General features: G+C 34.8%; 1 protein-coding gene across 3 annotated transcripts in view; it reads left to right on the top strand.

The window, feature by feature from the left end:
• Positions 1 to 18,696, top strand: part of LOC149806647 (ATP-dependent RNA helicase DDX4-like) — a 108,756-nt gene that overhangs the window by 29,430 nt on the left and 60,630 nt on the right. For all 3 annotated transcript variants that reach the window (XM_089956131.1, XM_089956114.1, XM_089956123.1), the window contains exon 3: positions 14,791 to 14,816. In XM_089956131.1, coding sequence (XP_089812257.1) covers positions 14,791 to 14,816 — 26 coding nt within the window. The remainder of the gene's footprint in view (positions 1 to 14,790; positions 14,817 to 18,696) is intronic.

Below are 18,696 nucleotides of genomic sequence, written 5' to 3' on the forward strand. Positions count from 1 at the left end.
CATTTTCACGTTCTGTTGACATACATTTGAATTTGTTGCAATGCGACGGTAGTCGAGGTATGCCAAAGTAAGTTCAAGTAGGTTGATGTTTGGGATATGTTTCTTGAACGAAACGAACCGTTGCTTACAGTTCCAATAGGCATAATGTATTTTTTATTCGTTTCGTTAAAAGATAATGTTTCAACTTTATCTGATTTCGGCTTTCATCGCTTTCCAGCCAGCTGAAAAGTAGGCCAAAGAAACTTGAAAACGGGTCCATTTCTTTTGTGAGAATTTGAATTTATTAGAGAAAAGGCATCATAGTAAGTAAAGTCTGACTAAAACATAACTTTACTTTGTAGAAAAGCGTCATTATTTTAGTGTCATTATTTTAGTTGTCAGTTGTGTGAAATATTCCTTAAAATTTGACTTTCGTTACGATGTTAGTCGACATCAAAACACACTACACAGCGCCATTAGTTAGGCTGTAAGACCCTGACGCCCACAACATAAATATCAGCGTCGGGTCTTACAGGTGGGACTACCCATTTTAGTACCCCGTACCAGATTTAAAAACGAATAGCATCAATGATATTAAAATGCACAAACTTCGTCATGTCATTCAACAATTTATGCTTTTTAACCTGAGTTGGTTTGCACCAGTGTTTACACAGTTCTTTCAACAATCTTTTGACATTTTCAAAGTGCTTGGGCTTTTTATTTGACATGAAGTATTTAGATAATGTTCTATCATATATGATGAACAACATCCCATTTTGAAGTTACACTGCTGCAAAGCACAGTTGTGTTGTATTGATGATTTGGCTACAAATTTAGATAAAGTAGACATTTTTGTCATAGACTTTGTGTTAAAGAGTTAATTAATTCCATTATGGAATTGTAGACAAAACCATATGCTGGATAGACTTTTTGTTTCTGAGAACAATGTGTGGTAAATTGCTCCAAATCTGGTTAGTGCAAAGTAGCTTCAGTAGATACTTCAAGTTAAAAGTATGCTGGATAATGTTTTACCAATGGTGCATACCGCTGTTTGTTTCCACTAGTACATGGGTTATCAGGTAAATTATAGTCCTACAATGTAAGACATATCGCTAGATCTTTTTGTTCTGGGTCTTACTGCCTAACTAACAGCTGTGTAGCGTGTTTTGATGTCGACTAACAGTGTAACAAAAGTCAAATTTTCAGAAATAACAATACCCTTTCACAGCTTAATCAAAATGAACCAGTACAAATCTTGTATATACTTGTATGGTACTATATGCATGAAAGAATAGCTACAAATTTAGCTTTTTCTCAAACCCCTCCCCATCCAAAGACTAAAATTCATTGCTAATATAAATCACAACTGCAAAATCATTGGAAACCCAAATTGGACATTTTTTTTGAAAAATAAGTTGTTGTAAAGGTTGACACTACAAAAATGTAATAATGTGGCATCTAATCAAGATCAAGACTGCCCACAGGTGTGTGACTGGTCTATGACACTCATCTTTGTGTTTTGTGCACTTTTTTATAATCTTTGATGCTTTTAGTTTTTAAAATCAGTAGGTCTAAGGGGTATAAGTAAAGGTTGGTGAATATTATAGTCAAGTCGAGAGTTAACAATTTGATTTTTTTTCTTCAACTGTTGAAACTATCAGTAGTTTGTCTGCTTAGTAAGGGATGATTATTTTGTTATTAAATTTTTCCCCGATAAATTAAACCTCGATATTTGACAGCAAGTAGTTTAAAAGCTGCTGGTAATGCACAAGTCAGTATAGGTGGGTGGGGATGTTAATCTGACTGAATAAAGGCAACATTCGGTAAGATTGAAGAAGCCTTATTTAGTAGGCAGAAAGCACATGTAAATGTGGTTTTTGATGGCATCACACAACTACCACATTGACGTGTGATGAATCTCATATTTTTCTTCTTCAGTTTATGAGAATTACATTTTTCTGAATGTTCTCAGAATGAAAATGTTAACATTGTCTTCTTTGAACAAACATAATGCGACTTGGAATATATTCCTGCATTTTGCTTAGCTGCCAACCCTCACGAATTTGGTGTGAATTTCATGACTTTTTCAGCGATTCACGGATTCACACCGTAAGACAAAAATTGATGAATTTTCCAATCCTCAATTATTTTAAATCTTTAATAAAATAACCAATTTCCCGTTAAGCTCTAGTCGTGATATTCGCAGTTGCCGAAACGGTCCGGTACTGCTGGTCACGATATTAGTAGATCTACAGCCGATTAGTACAGTTGGCCTGGTCGCAAGCATTTTGGCCTATTTTAATCTATATGTATAAGAGTAGTTTTACAAATGCTTTTGAGAGAAACTAGGGCCTAACCGAAAATTTGCTCCGCGCATGCGTCAAAACACTGGTTCGAGTTACTGTTCAGCAATGCATGTAACTTTTGAAAATGTCTTCACCACCAAGGAAAAAGAAATGTATTACTCAAAAAGTGAAGTTTAATTTGGAATATATCAAAAATTGGCCGTGCATTCTGCCATTAAACATTGATATTCATTCATGCTTTTTGCACTTAGTGTGCCATTGCAGAGACGATGTGAGGAAGAATGTCGGTTGCAAAAAACACTTAAGAGTTGGGAAAATTAAGAATTTGCAGATTTCAGCTCTGGAATATTTTAAACCATTGGCGGAAGACCAGCTACCAACGCTTAAGCATTATTTGTGAGTTTTCTTTTGTTGAACACAATCTACCTTTATCAGCTGGAGACCATGCTAAACACTTGTTCTGACATATGTTCCCGGACTTGAAAATCGCTTCCAAATTTTCCTGTGGAAGAACCAAAAGTGCTGCAGCTCCAGTGTGTGACAGCGAAAGAGCATTTTCTTTGGTGAGGAATTATGATCAGGTAGTTGAGGAAGTTCAAGTCTGCCACAGTATCATGTCTTGATAAATAACCACAAGAACAAGTGAAGTTTATGAATACCATAATAAATAGAAATGCAAATTTTTTTCTGTATATTTGCAGTGTTTTAGTTTTATATTGCGATCTTGATACAGTGTAGTATTGACGGTCAGAGTGGAGGGAGTTATTGTCATGGTATTTTTCACTAATTCATGTCCAGATTCACTCATTTTTATCCCAATTTTCTCTGATTGCGAACCTGAAAGGTTGGCAGCTATGCTGCTGTAAACAACCATTATGCTTTTCGGTATACGCCCCTCTAAAAAAAAATTGTTTTCTCATTTTTATTAGCATCCCATTAATACCAGACTGTACAATAGACATCTATTTAAATATATAAGAGTACGCGAGTCCAAAGACTTTAATGCACTTTCCTAACAGTATTATGTTTTTATTTATAGCAGTTACCCTATTTCCAAGAAACATGCCAGTTTCTACTTTTGACATCGGTTTTTATTTATGGCAAAGGAATGGCTTAGTTGGGAGAGAACAGTCTGGTTTTCTAACATGTAATCTTTGCTAGCAGATTCTTTGTTCTAATTCATATCTGGTACAGAACCAGTTTGTAGGTATTAGCCACTAAAAGTCAAATCAGATTTATTCTAGTCGATGGCGTGTGTTACAGCAAAAATATTTTTCAAATAATTTCACAGATGGATTAGGAAGAGATGAAAAACCAATTCAGAGATGAATACATGAATTACACAATACAGCATTCCATTCTATGGCAGCTTCACGCCCCTTGCATGCTATGTTGGAAGGATTTTAATGTTCGTCTTGGTGGCAAAACAAAGAAACCTTGAATTAACTCGTTTTACTAATTGCAATGCTAAGGTAACTTTTTTACAGCAGAACTAAATTGTGGACACATTTTATAAATGCAGCGGTATTATCTACAGAGTTCTTAATAAAACACGAACTACCCCTAGTGGTAGAAGATTACATTGGTCCTTTGTTCAAACTGACATTTTCCAATTCCAAAATCATAGAAAATATACATGTACATGAACAAAACCATATAATATTATGTGTTAAGCAGAAGATACTTCACTTAAAATTGCAGAAGCTATGAAAATTGGGTCATTTAATATTGCAACAGACAATAGTAGTGATTATGACAAAACGTTGTACACAGAGTGTGTAAGAGTCTTGCACAACGAAAATGGCAAAGTCAGAGTGCTTTTCTTTCAGTACCAGAATTAATTAGATTAGATTCCACTGGAGAAAACATTTTTTTAATTTGCTTGACAATGTCTGGAATAAACATAAGTTGGCAGAACTGTAGGGAGTTTTGAGCTGATACTACATCAGTGATGACTGGAATTCATAAAGGAGTGGCATTCTGTATTTTGAAAAATATCTCCATTATTGTACATATCATGTTGTCTCTGTCATATGATGCACCATGCTGCAGGAAAGGCTGCTGATAAATTAGGAGAACTCTTGAAGTATCAAGTTGGCACTATATCTGACAATGTACTTCATGCGGACAGAGTTGATGTTTTTCCAATCTCATTTCCCAACTAAAAGACCCAATAACTGGAAGATCTAAATTTCCTCATCTTTGTCAGATTATGAAAGGAATATTAGTTCTTTACCATTCTAATGCTAACTGTGAGAGATTGTTCAGTATTTTTAACGAAAATAGAACTGAAATCAGATCCAGGCTCTGTAACCCAGCACTTTGTGCTCTGCTGGTGTGCAAAACATTCCTAGTCAGCTGGTACAAAGTGTTTTGAAATGCAAGTGAAGGTCTCTTGCTTTTTTAAAGCTGAAAGTGTTATATACGAAAACTTGAAGCATAAATTGATGTTAAAAGTCCAGAGGGATAAATAACTCATTTTTAAATGTGTTCATAGAATTTTTATCATGTTATATGTGGATTACTCTTTTTGTCCACTTGGATTACACTTTTTCCTCCCCAGGGGTTGGCATGTTTGTACTACATTCATTGCTGTGAATGACCGTTACATCAGATCACGTGGTCGCCGTTTATGCTTTGTTCGAAATCTATTTGAAGTAATTGGGTCATATTCTCCACTCCAAAATGGAGGTCGGGGATTTTATTCAGTACTTGAGGAGTTTTCATGATTATAATCACGGCTAGGACAGTTTCAATAACTGAGGTAAAGGCTCTGATACTGATGTAGGCAGCAGTTAGATGACTTAGTGATGTAGATGCAGACAAAGACCTTGTAAATTTTGAGTACGAGAAATGGCAGCTACGGTTGGTTATGTGGCTTCATTGACTTGACCTTGAACTAGTTCTCTCAAAATTATGAATTACATACAAAATTCTTCTGTGAAAATTAATTACACAGCTATAATGACCGGACTTGACTCTTAAATTTTTTTATACATAATAGATGTGTACCAAAAATGTAAAATGGTTAAATTGGTGTTAAACGTAACATACTCACTACTGCTTAACAGTTAAGAGGCAGGCCTATGTGTATATAGTTGAATAGGTAACAGGTGTTCTCATTATTGCGCACTGCACTGGGTAACATTGCTACATGTGTATTGAACGGCTAAACAGCCATACACTATGAGGTAAAGGGATAAACATAAATCCCTTATGGCTTTGTGATTGTGAAATTTCAAACATTTGGAAATTTTCTTTTCTATACAGAAACTTTGGTAATCAGGTTACAGATATGCTTGTAAAACAGTTGTCATGTGATTATTGACTGCAAGTTTCATTTCATTTGATGACATTGTTTGCCTCGTGCGATGTATCGAAGGACTCGCATGGAACAGATGAGAAATCAGGCATACTGATCATGAAAGCACTGATTCAGGTGTTATGTATATTTAATTTGCATTGTTTATTTTTTTAATATTAATTGTATCCTGTGGTTTATGTGAAATTGCATCTTGTAGTTCACTTTGGCCAAAGTCAAGTTCATTTACCTGACAAAAACATTGCTTTTTTTAATTCTGTAAACTAATACATAAACATTTTCTAAAATTACAATTTTGTATTCCTAAACCCCTGCTATGGTCATGTTTCAAAAAAACACTCTTCAATAATCTTTTTTTATATAAAATTTTTTCACTACTTTCACATTGGGGGCGGGAAATAATGCATGAGAATTTCATGTGTATTGGACCTGAAAAATTAGTGAATATTTAGTGAAAACGATACTCGGCCATGGATGACCAGGTTTCTAGCTATCGAGCTACATGTTTCTCTAGAAAAGAACAAGCTAAAAATGAGAAAAAGAACTTGTATGGTTTTACAAATCAGATCCAAAATTAATCCAAGAATTTAAAATAGAAGTCCTAGAAACAAAACTTCTTATGAAATCAAAAATGGAAGGCGATGTTGTGGTTAGCGTTGATATATCAACAGTTCTATGTTGAATCACAGAAAATTTCCAATTTGAATTTTGTATAAATTTCGATAAATGTCTTTGTCCAAGAATTAATTTAAAGCACTATTATTTCCAGGGAAAAGAATCACTTTTCTTGAAAATAAAATTAGTCCAAAAACTGGTCACAACATAAAACACCTGGACGTCTCCAGTGTTAAGGCAAGTATGACTATTATTTCTCAAAACATCAACACTAAATCTAGCTACAACACAAAACAGATGCCCGGATGTGGGTCAGTCCTCTGGAAAAACCTAATTGATACATGTTACTTAACACATAGTCCAAGTATGGCCTTGATTCTACTTTATGAATTTTGCTCTGAGAAAGATTAAAAGATAAATATTTTAAAAAAAGTTGTCTACTACAAACTATCACTGGCTCTGAATCAAGGTCAAGAACTAGGTCAGCATTAGATACAATATTTCTATAAAGTTGTTTATGTCCCATTTTTTTTTTTTAAATCGGTCAGAACTGAACTCTTTTCCAGTAAATAAAGTTACATTGCAACAGCAAGTCATGGCATAAATAAATTTATAACTATCAAACAAGCAAATAAATTAAATCAAATATACATAATTTTTGGGAACTTTTGACCCATTTATCATGTTGTAGTGTTGCACTTGAAGCATTATTACTATCACTACAAGTAGATGATGTTGGACTGTCAGGTATAACATACGGTTCAGTGACTGTGTTGTCTGATGAATTTGCACTGAATCCAAATGCTGTTAATTTTGCTAACTTACTCTTAGGATGAGATGATGAACATACATTGTCTAACTTGTGTTTACACTACTGACAGTATAATTCTGATAGAGATTTTTTCCATTTGCTTTGTATTTATACACAGCAATCAGTATTTCAAAGGTAATCAGTTTTCTCTGAAGTTTCATCAAAATTATTTTATTGGTACATTTATAATAAAAAAAATACAACAGAAGGATTAGTCGTCATTCAGTTAATTGTAGCTGTTTCCGTTCGTGTCTTCAGAGGTCAGTCGATTGTAGATATAGTCTGGTAGCATGATTGAGTGTATCACAGAATACAGTACTCGGGCCAGATGTCAACATAAGCGGATTATGATGTAACTGGGCACTGTAAAGATGGGTTTGTCAATATGAATAAAGGATTTGTTTATGTAACAGATAGATTCCAGTGCATTGGGTATCCAAGCTTGTGGCTTCCTTTCATGGACCCTTTAAATTTCTCCACTCAAAAACCATGGGTACCTGGTTGAAGTTAACTGAAATCTTGACATCTCTGCCTGACATAAATGGATAGTTTGATTTTGTCTTCTATTCTTCATGACTTTGTATTCTGTATTTGTTCTGTTCTACTTTGTTGTACATTTATTGTATTCTAGTTCATTGTTGTTTGAAATGAGTGTGCCAACTGCAGATATATTGTCTGTGATATTGCTTTCTACCAGCAGATGGGAATAAATGTCTGCACTTTCCTTCCATTCCATACTTGACAAGTGGAGGCTAGTAGCTCTGACATAATCCCAAATATATAGAGGGCCAAGTTACACTCTGGGAGTGCATCAGCACTCAGATTAGTGCTTCTATACAACATTCATTAGAAGAGAAGTCACTATTAAGAAAAACATATTTGCAAAGGAATCAAGAAAATCCTATTCAAGTATGACCAGTTAAGAATGGTAACTGGCTACCTCCAACATTGCAACCTGAAGGTTAAAATAGTGACAAATTGCCCTGATTTTGTGTTCCAAGGGAACATTACCATATATATTCACTTTTAATTTAGGTCAAACTGTAAACAACAAAGATTCTGATCTGCTAGTGTAGTATGTAATGGTATATCTGGGTCTGTGCACTTTGCAGTTGAACTCATCTTATAAGCATACAGTGTTGTGTAAAACTCTAAAAACTTAACCAGCCTGACATTAACCCACACATTCAAAAGAAAAGATATGCAGTGAAGCAAAGGGTCAGATAAATCATTTGATAATAAAGTACTTGATTGCAATACCATCATTGGTACTTTTCGCATTGAAATGGGAAATCCATAATCATTAAAAATGCTTATATAAACTCAGATATACTTGTATGTTAACCCATTTCCTTGAATAAGTGCTTTTGGATGCCTGTATCATATTCTCATGGTGATATTGGACACATTCATCTGATACATAGACATGTTTGGACGCTAGTGCACCATCCGCATGGAAGTTTTGTCAATGTCGACAGTAAACATACATTGAGCTGGTTTTTATATCGCCATCTTTGGGGAAACCATTATAAACTAAATGCATAATTGACCATTCATTCACATCACATAGCTGCTATTTAAGATCAAAGTTGTAATTTGCTGTGTAATGGAACTGGATTGGATTATCCATTGTACAAAGTGAAAGTTGCAGAGTTCATTATTACTTTCTCAAGTATGGATAATTAGAATTGTGACTATATAGGTTTTCAGTCAGCCAGAACTGGGCTTTAATATTGATGTAGATATTAGGTTTCTGTGGTCATTAAACCAAGCAAAACAAAAGCCAAAATCAACAAGTTTACTTTAATTCAACAGTTAATTTATTTCCCTAGTATACAAACTGAAAATGTAAAAAGAACTTATTGTATTGTGAATTAAAGTCCAAGTAATCCTAGAATTATTAACACAGTCCTAATGAATAAGGTTCTGAATAAACATTTTGTGGTATTAAAAAAAAAATACATCCAGTGATGAAGGTGTTAGTGTACTAATTATAAGTCCTGTAAATAATCATTTAATTAATTTGCATAAACACAAATGCCTGTTCTCACTTACACAGACCATAGAGCTAGACCTGTTAAACCAAATGATTAATGTCCATAAGGCCATGGGGTGAGTGTGCTGTAAAGATTCTGCTTGTATTGTTTTGGACTGCAGAAGCAGAACATTTCTTGAAATGTGGATCTAATCAACATAACCATGTACAAGACTACTGAATTTGGAAAACAGTTAAATCATATCAGAAGTCCCTACTACAATAGTATTTCATTCTTCAGCCCAAACTTGGTCACTGGCCTATATTTGATGCTATGTTTATCAGCATTAAGTCTTTTCTAGGATACTGTTAAATGTTAGTTTGATGTAAAAAGTATGACTATAGGACTTGTAGTGTGGGAAAAAAGTAAAATGTAATTTGATACAGAAAGTATGACCGGAGGGCATGTAGTGTGTGGAAAAAAGTTAAATATACAAGGTTGAATGGGCAGGAAATAATGGTAACAGTTTATGGTTTCAAATTAGCACCATGTGGGAAAGGGGGGTGGGTGGGTGGGGATTTTGAAAACAGCCATATCGGGGACAGTTTGTGGGATTCAGAAAGGCAGTGACAAATCTGGGTAACTGGGTCATATTCTTTTAATGCTGGTTCAGCACATTTAGTTATGGTATGGTCTGTGGGGGTGGGAGCTGTCCTTTATTTTAGTAAGGGTTGGTCAATCATATCCTTTATGTAAGGGAAGTGGGTAGATGTGTGTGCTATGAGCGACCACCCGTCATTTCCGACCACAATCTTAATGCACCGATCAATTTTATTATATAAACACTTTTATGAGCGACCACCTCCTGAACATGACCAGCAACTGATATCTTGGCAAGATATGCATTTCGACACTGCTATGAATGACCGCATCGCAAAAACGAGGATAAACTCCGACTTTATTTAATCCCTGTAAAAACAACTGCTTGTACTGTTCTGAATTTTGACAAAATGGGCTGGCTACTGATGCCTGAATTTGTTAAGCTATGTCTATAGTGTTTTATAGTTTGTCGTAAACCAGACTAAAGTATATGTAGATTATTTCCTAGTCTGTTTCCCTGCTTCGTATGCTCCCTGTGTTTGCTGCTATTGGTACAGAGGTGAACAATGCAGGGAGCATAAAAAGCACGGAATCAGACTAATTATTCCCACACTTAGTCTGCTTGCCGGCCTTATCGTACCACCCAGCATCCCTATCAACAACCGTATCGTGAGAACAGATAGACACCACTGACCTATAAATAATCAGTTTTTACAACGACCGCTTGATTAGTAACAGTGTATCCCCTAGGGGTGCAAGACAGAGTCAAAAGTCTCCATGGTCTCAAAACTGGGGGTCAGACTGATGACAAACCAAACTTTGGTTAAGTAATTACATCCCAGTCATAGAGCTGTTGTCTATTCAAGTTGGTGTGACTGGGTTAACGACCGCTCTGGTGTGGCCTAATGGTTAGTGCGTCCGCTTTTAAACCCCCGCCGAGTCATACCAGAAGACTTGCAAAAAATATGGTACTAACAGCTGCCTCGCTAGGTACTCAGCATTAAGAGGTTAGTGTTAGGACTGGTTGGCCTGGTTTCAGGATAATGTGACTGGGTGGGACATCAATCTGCATGTCTGCAGCATGATGCCCCAGTGGTAGACATCAATATAAACTGCAGACATTATAGCGATATGACTGAAAAGTTGTTAAAGCAACGTTAATCAACTCGCACACACACATCTGTTGTCATAATGGGGGTATTACTGAAGTGAGACGTTAGATAAATTCTTTAAGAGGCATAACTGTCCAGTATATTGCAGCTTCTATGCATGGAACACAGCAACGGAGCCCCACCAGCAGTTATCTCTTGAAAACGGAGAGAGAGCACTCTACTTTATTAATTGTTATAGGTGCACACATGACCCGGTTACACACTTTGCTTATAGAGTTAATCCCTGTATGTCATCTTTGAATGAAGCTGTTGACTTTTGTGTCTGAGTAAATGGTTCTGTTTCTGGATGAGATAATTGTTTCTTTTTATTACTTTAGTTGTTAGATATGCAATGCACATGTATAGATTTTTCATATTTTCCCACAGCCCAGTCAAAACAGTCTTGTTCATTTCAGCTGAGCACTAATAATTTTAACACGTAGAAACTAATAACAAAAGATGAACCCTGAACTAAGAGACAAATTTTAAGGCTGGAGAAAATAATTCTCACTGAAAGAAGTGAAAAAGAGCAGACCACTTGCACAAAAGCGGTTTAAACATCGATAAAAACAAATTTAGGTTGTTATAAAATGCTAAAATATGTGATCTTCAAATGTAAGTGTTATTTCATGCTTAATGACAGAAGTATATCTTTATTGCTATCTAATTTTGTTTTCAGATGAATGCATTCATTATTTTAGCAAGAAATATCACTAAAGAATAGAATACTTGTACAGTGATTGTGGTTATTTTTCTTGAAATTGTTCTGAAACAACCTTGGAAACTGGTCTTTTTGTTGGCAGAATGGGTGGTCTCTCATAACAGGTTTTACTGTATCTATCATGTAAAAGGTGCTTCATGTACTAGGCAAAACACTAACTCAGTTAGATGCACAAATCATCTTTGTGATTTATATTTTTTTAAAATAATTTTCTCAATTTTAATTTGTTTTACCTAGAAGGAAAAAAGTGCTAGGGTGGTCGAAGAAAAATGGACAGATGGCTGAACAGAAACAAACTTTTTTTTTTGCCTAATGGAGAGATATATAGATATATATTATTGGAGTGTACAACAAAGTTATGAAACCATGTAGCTTAGCTGTAGTGTATAACTTGAGAGCTGGACATTGTTAGCATTGTAATGAATACCTTCTATTTTATCACCTGTGAATATTGTGATGAAATAATTATACTACAAAGAATTTTTCTTCAGTAAATAGAATGTTAAGTGTAAACATTAATGTAAATTTTGATATTTTTTTTATCCCCACAACAGTACTAAAATCAGAATAAACCGCCAAAAAAAAAATTGGACCACAGAAATAAAATTGTCTGCAATCCCAAAAATGATTACTGTGAATGCTGTAGCAGCTCTTCCCATTGAATAATTATGTGTTGTATAAACATTTTCTAAGTGTAAAAATGTATCGTGTTCATATATGATGTATTTTAGACAGGTAACTTTAAAGGAACATTGTAGAGAATTTAATATTGACTAATATGAGTACCACGAATGCAGTATAGGAATTGCAAGTTAGTTAAAATGCTACTACCACTTAACACATTCGGCCCCAACACTGTTTTCAGTATCTCTGCTGCTGTGCCTCAGAAGCACAAAGCTGTGTCTAGCTGCTTGTGCCCCCGAGTTTTTACCTGTTTGAAAACATCATGCACATGCATTCACTCTTACCTTAATTTCTCATTTTATATCCAATTAAAATCCACGAAATTTTCACCACTTATTTAAAATGAATTTGTCTACACAGCGATGTATTTTTTTTCCCATTTGTCCAAGTCTTTCATAATTTATTTATACATTATTTACAAAATTATGTGCAACGTTTATCCACAAGAACTCTATCATTATCGCTGTCAGCATCCTCATCTTTGGACGATTCAATCTCAGAAACATCTCTGTCCGAATCTAAATCTCACAAAATATCCAACTGCCGAACATATCTTTCCTCAGTTTGCTCAATATTTTCAAGATCAAACCCGAGAAACTCCACATTTTTGCTCTCATCAAAAACCACTCTTCCATCCACCATCATTTACGATTTTTTATGAACAGAACACGTGTAGTTAAACCGCTCTCAAACAGTAGCCCTTTGGTTCTGAACAATTCAAATTTCCACAAATGAAAGTAAAATCATTTCTGATTGGTTTAATAGTTGTTTAGTTCTTGGAATAAACCATTTCTAACCAATCAGAGACGTTGTATCTAACACATTCATCACACCTGGAGACAGGATCGGCCATTGAATGCAGTAAACAATTCACACCTACATACGGGATCGGGGCTGAATGAGTTAAACAAGATTTTTTTTGGTTAACTCTATGAAATTTTCACCATAAAATAGCAGTTGAAGATTTCTAAATTATAGTTTGAAACGGTCCCTACAGCATGTATAGGAGACCACATGTACAAGTATCCTCATACCGTAGTTTTTGCCTTAATTTCATTGTTGCTGATGAAATATTACTGCAACTATTCATCGACAGCAAACTAAAGTTGATAAATGAATGAACTATACCCATCTTTCCAACTGAATTGACATAGCAAAGAACAAATATGGCTCTGTGCATGACATGCATGCATCTGTGTTTAGAAGGCAGGACTTTCTTCCATATAACCACTCAGTTTCTAGCTTCATTACAACAATCTGTTGATAGGATTGCAGATTTATGGTTTTAGTATTTGTCTACATATTTGTGGTAACATTAGTTACATATTATTTGCTTCACTGCTTTTTTCCTATTTTTACAATGTTGGCAAACAATCTTGACATTGCACTTGAAGTGCTTCTTGAATTCCAAAGGTAAATTTTTCCCATACATTTCTGTCCTACATAATTATATTTTAGAGTAAATCTTCTTTCACATGATATTTAGGCAGTTGCTTTCTACGACTTGTATATTTTCCTTGATTTATTTGCCGATTTGTTTTAAAAAACTATTTAATTACAGAGTAATTCCTACACAAAAGTGTTTGTCATTATTGCTTCATGATATGTTCACTTATATTTTTTAAATGATTTTATGAAGAAAAAAAATAATGCAAACACTGCAGTTAAAATAACCCCCAAAATTGATTTTCTTTTCTTAAAACAAAAATTGCTATTGATACATTGCTATTAAAATTTTGAAACACAAGTTGGTATGTTTTCATCATAGAAGGATAATAAAAAAAAATGCGCAGTGATAACTTGCATGGGAAAGAGTTTATGGTCACAACACATGCCTGTGAATGTATTAGAGTTGCATAATTTATATCACCAGCTATTTGATGCATGCAATACAATTTGTTTTGGCCTATAACACAACACAGGGACCAGACTGGAACTACTTGGTAGAGGTCAAGGGAACATCTAAAAATTGTAAACTACTGTCACCAGATGTATAGCTGGAAAAATCACAAGGTGGAATTGTTTTCACTTTTCTAACAACTGTGTGTGTGATTTATCTTTTTAACATAACTTTTACAACAATTTCACTCATAGCTATGATGTCTGCAGTGTGGTAGTTCATAGTGATGTCTAGCATTGGGGCATCATGCCGCAGACATGTTGCATGATGTCCCTCTGTCATATCATAGTGACACCAGGCTGACCATTCCTAACACTAACCACTTAATGCTGAGCAGCTGTTTGTACCATTTTTATAAGTCTTTGGTATGACTTGGCCAGGTTCTAACAGAAGAAAGCAAAGTCTCAATTTTTGGGCAACTTGGTTGCCTATGTGACTTGTTAGCATGGATCCTGTTAACATGTAATGGACCCATCATTTTATTATTCAAATGGGATTAAAGACTTTGGAAAGTTGGGATATCTCCATGATTTTAAATATTTTACATCTGGTTTGGTTCTAATTATCAAGATGAGAACCTCCAAAAATGTCGAGAGAACTTCATATGCTAATGAATAGTCAAAGCTGTTTGTTGGTCGGTACGATGGTTGTTAATTATTTGTAAAATTGTATAGGTAATTGGAATTGAAATATCTGTTTACATTTTATCTTTTTTTTTTCTGTAGGGTTTCTCTGGAGGTTTTGGAAATAGGTGAGTAATGTTTTATTTCAGCCTAAAAAGTTCTAAGAATAATTAACATCATTAATTTGCACTTTCTCATTGTTGGCTTGCTTTATGTCTGTTGGTTATGTCATGACCACATATTTTTTTGTAATACTGTTATTCCTGGAATCCACAAACTTAGTGGATGCATCTTGGTGAGTAATATACCCAAGTTACAAAATTAGTTCACTGTGGCCCATATTTCATGCTTCACGAACTTGTGTTCATTTTTTTTTCTAGTGCTGTTTATGCTAGAATCGTCAAACTAGACAGTTGTATGCATCTCTATTATTACAACACCAGTGAGTACAGTAAAAGGTCAGTGAACTAAATTTCACATTTTATTGACCGGTTATTTTTTGGGCATTTGTGATTTTACGTTTTTTGGCACACATTGTATGTCCAACATAATGAACCTCTGCAAGGGAATGAATTTTGATGAATCCTACACCCTTACTACAATAGTACGTTAGCAACCAGTATTTTATGCTTGCCAATATTAGTTCTGTATTTTTGCTATTCATGCTTGAATCATTAAGCATAATAATTTTATTTTTGTTATTACCACCCCATTACAAAAAGTCAGTAGTAACATACTTTTCACATTTTACAGCGTTAGGTAAAGTTTATCGACTTAGCTGACCAAATTGGTTTTTAGTTTTTTATTATTTTGCATTATGTGTACATAGTCATTTATTGAATCGTGAAAATTGCTGAGTGGATGCATTTTGATGAGCAGTTGTATAGTAAGCCATTTTTGCTGATATTTTATGCGTCATACATGCAGTTTAATTTAGATCATGTCTTGGGAACTGTTCATACTAAAATTGTTAAGTTGTTGATGATAATGCCTATATTTATTAATACCACACCCTTGCAGTCAAACAATCTCATTGTGACCTATATTTCATCTATTACTGGCTTTGATGAAGTTCATTTTATCTAATGACCACACTTTTTTTCTCTACTGGTCATAGAACAGAATAGTATATGGTATGGTTTGTTGTCCATCATGCAAGGTCTGACCAGTGCAAGATTAATTTTAGCTCTACTGGTTAACTTGTTAACACTCGGAGATTTTTGTCGTATTTACCTGAAATGCGCGTAGGAAACACGTTTTGGGGGCTATTTCTGAATACATCCTAATACATCAACTTCCAAGAGATTTTCCGTTAACCTAATGCCTAGCTGTGTTAGAAACATCATTTTTCACTTGCGCGTGAGCAGAAGGGTAAAAAAAATTTTTTGCTTAACGGACCTGTCATTTTCTTATCCAGACCACTCTTTATTCCAAATGACCATCTTATCCTACTTTTTGCAATGGTTCACCTGTTGTGCAGGTCAGACAGGTCTGCCTTATTTCTGAGGCCCAAGTCTAAAATCAGGACACAAAATCTGATTCCGACCATGGGCAGATATTGGATGGGAAAAAATTTGGTTTTTCCCCTCCGTATTTTGTAGTGCAACTAGGACGTCCAGACTATTTGCTATCATTATAGAGCTACATCTCTCTAGCTTTCTATAATGCCACCCACTTCCTATGGGTTATTGGCTTTTCCCAGGGTCTACACAGATTCTTCCTCCTCCAAATACACTGGACACAATTAAACCCAAATAACCACAACACTGTTAGATTGTCTTCAATTGCTGGAAATCTTTTGGTTTCTGGGGAAATTTTGTGGACTGTCCAACCTAGATAAAACTTGGTGAAGGCACCCATCTCAAGATTATCTTTTTCCAACTGAGGTATCTGTGACCTATATTTTGTATGCTTCTGTGAATTTATTTAAATTTTGTTTAAAGTTCATTTATTGGGTGTTCTTTTGTTTTTGAATAATGAAACTTAATAATTGGATACATCTCTTGTTGAACTATGCTCTTCCAAACAAGTTTTTCCATACTGTATGTATTTTAGTGTTCAGGTCATTTCTATTAATTTTTTGTATCAGAGAATAAATATTGTATATTGTGATGGTTTCCACGGGTGTCCAGTAATCATATCTGAAGTGGATTTCAAGACAGATTTAAAAAGAAACCTTCATCTCTTTAATCAGTTGATGAAGGCAGAAAAAAATGGTTCCAGTTAGACTACCAATCCCAGTTTCTCTTTGCTGCCCTAGCACTTTTTCCTCAATGATCATATAAAAAAATCACATTCCATGTACATGTTTTTTTAAATTAAAAACCAGACCTGGCTGTACAGACTTTTAAACCAGTACCTTGGCCTATTAGTACCTCTTTGAAAAGAATGTTTTTATTAGATCTAAGAGCTTGTGAGATGGCTTGTTGTCCATTAGTACAAGTTTGTTGTCACCACTACTCCTAGACTACTTGGAGGATTGCATGAAAATGTTGCTGTGCTGCAGTTTTAGTTGAATCTCGGACCCCTCAAGAAATTCCTGATTCATATATCTTCTACGCTTTGTCACAGCATATATGAGGAAAGGATGTGTATGGTTAAATGGCACATCAGCGTACAACTGATTATGGGTGAAACAGTACATTGTTGCTGGCAACCAGTATGATTCGCAATACATATTCTGTGATAAGATACATTGTCAATGCACCTACTAACAGTGTTTTTTATCTTTAGAAGGTTTATCACTGGTATGGGTGTTGATGATTTATGTGTAATCGTATTGGTTGTATATCCCATATGCAGATTACAGACATGGACATGTCATCTGTTATGTGTCTTTCTTATCCTTGAAAGCTTTTAGAAAAATAATAGCAAACAGACTGCCTTTTGTCAGTAATTTTAATTCAACATTTTAAGCCTTTCAGGCTGCTCCATTTGACCAGGACTTGTCTAGTAACCATGCTCTGTTTTACTCTGAATGAATGCTTTAAAAACACCGTATTACTGATTACATGTCTTTACTTAAATTTGGAAGGCATTATCCTAGCATTTTGAAAACATAAGAAATTGTGCAAGGAAAATCTTGTTTAGAGCAAGTCACTGGGGGAGTGGAGATGAGCACCAAATCCTTCACACTTCCAACATCTCAGGCTGAGAAAGCTAGCTATGTATATGCACAGAAAAATGTACACCGATAAGGATGCTCAGACATAATTAACAGATTAATACTGATACAACTAGAGTGTTTCTTTTAAAGATTTTGATTTTAGAAAGCTCTAAAAGGTTTATCATCTTGTATAAAAAAAAAATTAAAATTATAAAATAGGACGGTGTTGTCGATAGTTTTCCTTCTTCACTAACAAGTAAAAATCTGTTGCTGCAGTAGTATTTTGCATCAACAGGAAGTACATTGTGATATAATTTGCTGGTATTCATTCACATTCCCATGCCAGGATTTGTTCTTGGTGAGATTTTTTTGGCGTGAGGAAATTGCTTTATTTCTTCAGTTTTGAAGACATTTTAATGCCTTCCAAGTTCAAGTGAGGCATGAAATTGGTAACAAGATGTTTTCAAAGCATTCATGCCGTGCAAAACAAATGGCCTGGTGGTTAAAGTGAGTTAAATGGAGCCACCATTTAATGGCTTAAACTGTTGAATAAAACTCACTGACAACCAGAACATAGTCTGTTTCATAGTAGTTTTGTTTTCTTGTCATAGATGTGAATTGCATATAAATATATGATAACTGTATCTATTTGTGATTTGCATATTGGAAATACAACTAAGATGTCAACGTACATAAAGGGGCACCACCTACCTTCCAAAGATAGACACTCAAGATCATGTGTGTATCAATCTGTATCGTATCGCAGGTTGTGTATCGTGAATCGTATTGATACGTGGCACAGGTGCATCATTTCACCCCTATGCAGTATATACTTTACCATGTTCAAAACTTGTCAAACTTACAGGAAAAAAATATCAGCTGCCTTATTGAGACAATCTTGT

Source organism: Sinohyriopsis cumingii, chromosome 1 (assembly GCF_028554795.1).
Source record: "Sinohyriopsis cumingii isolate HCF-2022 chromosome 1, ASM2855479v2, whole genome shotgun sequence".
NCBI lineage: Eukaryota > Metazoa > Mollusca > Bivalvia > Unionida > Unionidae > Sinohyriopsis > Sinohyriopsis cumingii.